We start from the raw sequence: 6,020 nt of genomic DNA, 5'->3' as shown, positions 1-6,020 counted from the left end.
TTATCACATGTTTTTGATTAGCTCCTTCACATCTTTATCGATTGTTAGCTAATATTATAACGTAAACGAGCTGAACACTAGTATATTCAAACTCAATTTGTTTAAATAAATAAAAAATAAAAAGTCAACGCACCTTCTGAACTTGTGATACGGAGTCATCTAACTCAATTTATCGTTATTTGACCAGCTAACTCTAAAACTCTTCATTTTTGGATCAAATTTCCCATAATTTATATTTTATTTCAAAAAATAGATTTAAAATAATTATATCGCAACCACATCTACTTGCTTTTTTGCATCCTTCACCTCCGATTTGTATTTTACGCGTTTTAAAAATACAATTATGGAGTTATTTGATTCTAAAATAAAAAATTTAGGAACTAATTGGTCAAAAAAGTATAGATTAAGTTAGATGATCCCGTGTCACAAATTTTAGAGTGCGCGTTAACTATTTGTTCAATAAATAAACATAAATCAAGCTGGAATTCGATTTTTCTAATGCAAACGAAACAAATGGAACCGTCCGTGAGTAGCTGAGTTGGTTTACGAGCCTAGTGCAAAGTGATATCATAGCAGTAGCACAAATTGATAAGGCAAAAACTTAATATCAGCTCTCTCAATCACTCCATTTGAAACATGGCAATGTCTTCACTGCGATTCCCGCTCTATCCATTACTTCTCCTCAAAAACCCAACAAAATTTTCCTTCAATTTTCCGATAATACCAATACTACCCTCCAACCTCAGCATATCGTCTTCTTATAATCTATGTTCCCTTCCATCTTTTCTAACGCATAAATGGGTACCCTTTCGTAAGAAAAAAGTTGTGTTACGGGTTGGCTATGTTGGCTCCGATTACAGAGGTCCAATGTCACTGTAGTCTTACCCTTTTTTCATTTTTTCTAATTTTTCATTTTTGATATTTGTCTAATTATTTGAAGCTATTTTGTTTTTCATCTCAGGTCTTCAGAAGCAACAAGATGATCATTCTTTATCAAGTAACAAACTAACTCTAATGTCTTTTATTTCTTAAATTTGCATGCAATTTGTGTTGATTATGTTTTTGTATTTTTAGCTACAGTCTAGGGGTGTGCATTATTCGGGCTTTAACCCAGCGTACCAAACCAAAATTTTAATTTGGTTCGGTTTTCAGTTAATTCTGTTCGGTTACAGTTTTTAATTTTATAATGTTTGATTAATTCGGTTCGGTTTCTGGTGTGAAATTTCCGAATTAACTAGGCGACCGAATTAACCGAATTATATATATATACATAATGTTATATTTGTAATTTTTTTAATTAAGATTTTTTTGTAATTTTTTAGGATTTGGATATTAATTGCCATGAAGTTATATATTAATTACAAATTTAATACTAAAATTAATTTATTTTATTTTTTAATAATTAAATTTAATGAAATTCGGTTATTCGGCTAACCGAAATAACCGACCGAACCAAAATATTATTTCGTTTCGGTTATTATTTGGTTTCAATATAATTTGGTTTCGGTTCGGTTATGAAAAATTGTACTATTTCAGTGTTATTTTGGTTTCAGTCCGGTACACATTCCTTGTTACACTTGCAGTCAAGTGATGTAGTTGAGGAAGAATTGCTAGTCCAACATAACTAAACAGAATATGAAAAAATGTTAATAGCTGTGTAATCTTGGAATTGTAGCTGTTGAAGCTGAATTGGAACGAGCTATTTTTGAGGCTGGTGGAATTCTTGATAGTAATTATGGGAAATTGCAAAAAATTGCATGGGGAAGAAGTAGTCGCACTGATAAAGGAGTAAGTTATAAATTCTTTTATTGTGTTCAAATTTTGTGGTGTGAGGGTTTATTTATGTTTATACAGTTTGAAGGTTATGGTTTATCAAATGGTAAATGATTTACTTTGTTGATTTGATAAGATGGTGTCTAAATTGTATTAGGTTCACTCATTAGCGACCGTGATATCTTTGAAGATGGAGATACCTGAAACTGCATGGAAGGATGATCCTAATGGCATTGCTCTTGCGGAACGTGTTAATCATTATCTTCCTGAAACTATCAGAATTTTCAGCATTTTGCCCTCACAGAAGTGAGACTTCTACTTTTCATTTCTTCTTCATTTAAGTACTATCAGCTTTTATCTTGTGCCAAGAATGGAACTTTTTCCCATATCTATATAATCCATATAAATATCTTAATATTGGGAAAGGGCCGTAAATTCAATATTGAAGTTGTACATTGGTAAATTAATTAAAAAAGACTTGCATCGTTCATGAATAAATAATGCTGATACTGATGTTTATACCATTGTGACAACGTCATATTTACTATGTCGTGTTAAACTTATTCACGAGTTCGCACTAGAAGACGTAAAATAAATAGTTTTAGTTTGGATTTTAGACTGCCGAAAACCAAATAAGCTGCTTTTAGAAATTCTAACTTGAGTAGTCTTTGGTTTTATCCACGAATGGAATGTTAATGACATTTTCCTTGCCTTCAAATGTGCAAATATGAATGTTTTGAGGCAAGTACATAATGTTTGGAGGATGCGGCCTGCCCTGTTTTGTTTGTAAATAAGGGCAGAAGAGTTTTTCGGTTGTTCTTGAAAAGAACATGTATTGATATCAATCAACTTTGTTCTAAATTATTTGGAGAGTAATTATGACTTGGAAACTTCTTTCACTGATCTATGCAGAGACCTCACATTTTGTATACACTTTTTTGTTTTATTTATTTTTGATTTCCTGGTATCTGTTTTAGGAACTTTGATCCTAGAAGAGAATGTGACCTACGGAAATATTCCTACCTTCTTCCTGCTGAAATTATTGGGATCAAAAGTCACTTTACTGCTGCTGAAATTGATAACCACATATCAGACTTCAATGATATATTAAATACCTTTGAGGTCTGGAGTCATTTTCTTTGTTTTCTGGCTATATTGAATTTTTTATTTGATCTTTGCTCGAATATAATCGACTTTGCTTTCTCTAAAGAAATATTCTGCGAAGGAGTTTTGACTTCAGATTTATATTTTGTCTCAGTCTCCAATATGACGATTCCTGCATTTGTTCAATGAGAGAAATTATGAATTCATCTGATTGGTGTACAGTTATATATTACCTTTTTGTTCCGAAGAGTATGCTCAAATTTTTGATTCCTATCAAATGGGTGAATATTATGCCTTTAACCGTTCTTGACTGTTTAGACTTTAGAGTTTAGAGCATTGTTGTATTCTTATTCTACATTTAAATTTGTGATTAGCTATTGATTTTATAATTGTGGATGCTCTTTGCAGGGAGATCATCCCTTCCATAATTATACAATACGGGCCAAATACAGGAAACAACTTTCAGCTTCTAAAACTGGGAGTTTGTTAATGAAAGCAGGATCATCTGGTGAGAGATCAGCCTCTGAATCTGAAATTTGTGATATAGAAGGAAATTGTGGAAGTGATGATACGGTTAATGAGAATCACAAGGAATCAATTCAAGACTCCAGCCTTGGTTTTCAGAATGGGGATGTATTGAAAGACCAACAATCCGATGCAGCAAAGTGTGCCAGATGGCTGTATGAACCTGATGAAAAAGATAGAATAGGTGCTTCCCACTTTAGAAAGATATTTCGCTCTTCTTGTGGAAAGGTGGAGACATCAAATGGATTCAAATTTGTTGAAATTTCTATATGGGGAGAGTCCTTCATGTTACACCAGGTAAACTACGTAACAACTATATTTCTTTTTCTATTAAACATGGCTACATTTGTGTACTACCTTTGCCAGCTTGCATCTTATATCTATGATCACCAATTTGATTTTGTAATAGAGATAATCAGCACAAGATTTAAAGTATTTGCCCTTCGTTATGTAGAATAATGTCATAAATGTGTTCTTCACAATGTTTCACTGTTGAGGAATTTGGGGGTGCGAAGAATTTTAATAAGAGTCGCGTAAGCTTTCAAAAAGATCACGTCTTAGTTGGAAATTCCATCTTTTATATTTGGGCCATAATTCTGGTAGTCCTGGAGCGTTTCTCTACAGAGCCAAAGCAAAAGTTGTGGCTGTACGAAGATAACCGATTCTGTTAGACCAATGCATTGGACCTGTGCGGGTAACTTGTTCGATCTAGTGAGAAAAAGTTACTAGAATGCATGTAAAGGTTCAAGTTAGATTCTATTTAGGAAGTAACAATTGTATGATAGAGTCGAGATAATCATTAAGCTGTCAGTTTATGTTCAGGGATTGTCTTCACCCTCTAGCAAGTCCGGTTTCTATCTTTTCTAATCAGGGCATGAGCTTAAAAATGAGGTTTATAAATCTCATTGTTTTGAAGTCACAGTTGGCAACATACTATATACTCGAGCAACTTCTATATGGTGTTTCTATTCAATGCATGTCTTTTACTTGCACCAATTTGTGTATTTCACAGCTATGAGTAGAATCTACTCTCCTCTTTCCCGGCACTTATGTTTAGTTGTTTCATTGTAAATTATTCAATTTAAGACATCTAATGGATGATTGTGATTCCATTTTTGCACAAACCACATACATAATTATAGTGTTTGCTTCACTAAATTATAGAATTGCTGATTATATCTGCAGATTCGCAAAATGGTTGGCACTGCTGTAGCAGTAAAGCGGAAGTTACTTCCCAGAGATATTATAGCACTCTCATTGATAAAGTTTTCTAGGGTTGTCCTACCACTTGCTCCATCTGAAGTTCTGGTTTTAAGGGGCAATAGCTTTCTTATGAGAAGAAGACCTCATCTTGGATCACGGCCTGAGATGCTGACAATCGTTGAATCAGAAGAAATTGTGAAGGTGGCCGACGAGTTCTATACTAATGTAATGCTGCCTCAAATGTCAAAATTCTTGGACCCTTGCAGCTATCCTTGGAAGGAATGGGTCGAAAAGTTGGACGAGCATACACATATTCCAGATGCAGAATTGGACCAAATCAGGAATGCTTGGCAAGTTTGGAAGGAAAACTTTAAGGCTAAAACAAGTGCAGCATCACTTGTTAATGAGTGAGAGCAACAAAGGTTAGTTCACCTCTTTAAAAATTTTACTCGCATTTATCATCTAGTTAGCCGTTTTACTTGATCAGGCAAAGCAATCAACTCTTGCTGTAGATTATTAATTATACGAAATGGATTTTGGTCCAATCTTATCCAAATTGATTAGAACTAGTTATTTGGGTGCTTGGTTCCTCATCATTATAAATTTATTATATTGTCTTTATTGTAGCAGTGTGAGATATTCTTAACACTCCTACATATAGGTTGAAACTTGAAAGTGAAATTCGATTAATATGCAGAGGCAACACCATACTAGACTGTTGAGACTAGATATCTAAGCGGGAGACCTAAGAATCAAAAAACCGGATCAAACATGCTCTGATAGTATGTTAGTTTTATTAATTGGTGGAAATGATTATTAATTATAAATTTATAATTAGGTGAGAGTGTAGGAGCCCATATGCATATGAAATGAGTTTTAATGCTCTGATTTGTTAATCAATGATAGCGAATGTAGCCTCTATTTTAACTCCCTTTGGATAGAGGATTGGAACTTATGATATAAGCTCTGTGCAGACGTCTACAATCTACATATTGCTGCAACGAATCACACTTGTTTTTAATTGACTTCTACTTGCCGTGCAGCAATACCGGAATAAGAGATTTTCTAATAGTATCAGGGCATATCTAACGTTGGCAATTGTTGCTGGCATGCCATGCTTTGATTACAAACTGAAACTGGATTTTCTGTTCTGGTTCCAAATTGTTTCTGTACTACATAGTGATGACACCATATTTAACTTTTTTTTAGAATATTCCAAAATTCTTGATTAAATGAGCTTAAGTTTAAAGTTAAAGCCAAAATGAACACAACCAAGGGAAGTTTGAACTTTGAAAAAATGTGGACACAGTTACTTGAAAGTGGGGGATAGATGAAATATGCAGAAAAGAAAACTGGCCATTTCATGATGAGCTAACGTATAAAGAAGTCCCATGCACACTCCATGGGACATTTAT

At 33.7% G+C, this 6,020-nt stretch overlaps 1 protein-coding gene across 2 annotated transcripts; it reads left to right on the top strand.

Annotated features, from left to right (window-relative positions):
• The first annotated feature begins 512 nt into the window (after positions 1–512).
• Positions 513–5,818, top strand: LOC126670430 (putative tRNA pseudouridine synthase). 2 transcript variants are annotated; one of them, XM_050364154.1, is made up of 8 exons: positions 513–862; positions 962–997; positions 1,676–1,788; positions 1,931–2,079; positions 2,751–2,895; positions 3,286–3,699; positions 4,588–5,027; positions 5,649–5,818. In XM_050364154.1, exons 1-7 carry the CDS (start codon positions 637–639, stop codon positions 5,014–5,016), a joined length of 1,512 nt encoding a protein of 503 aa, XP_050220111.1. In that variant the 5' UTR covers positions 513–636; the 3' UTR covers positions 5,017–5,027; positions 5,649–5,818. The 2 variants fall into 2 exon arrangements, with proteins under 2 accessions (XP_050220111.1, XP_050220110.1); XM_050364153.1 differs by having other exon boundaries at positions 5,580–5,818.
• Positions 5,819–6,020: the final 202 nt, after the last annotated feature.

This window comes from Mercurialis annua, linkage group LG2 (assembly GCF_937616625.2).
Source record: "Mercurialis annua linkage group LG2, ddMerAnnu1.2, whole genome shotgun sequence".
Lineage (NCBI taxonomy): Eukaryota > Viridiplantae > Streptophyta > Magnoliopsida > Malpighiales > Euphorbiaceae > Mercurialis > Mercurialis annua.
Note: the sequence above shows the minus strand (reverse complement) of the source record. Positions and strands in the feature narration are given on the sequence as shown.

Coding starts and splice junctions, on each gene's coding strand:
- LOC126670430 (XM_050364154.1), top strand. CDS start 637: ATGGCAATGTCTTCACTGCGATTCCCGCTCTATCCATTACTTCTCCTC. Junction 1,789..1,930: donor GTAGTCGCACTGATAAAGGA/GTAAGTTATAAA, acceptor AAATTGTATTAG/GTTCACTCATTAGCGACCGT. Junction 2,896..3,285: donor ATATATTAAATACCTTTGAG/GTCTGGAGTCAT, acceptor TGCTCTTTGCAG/GGAGATCATCCCTTCCATAA.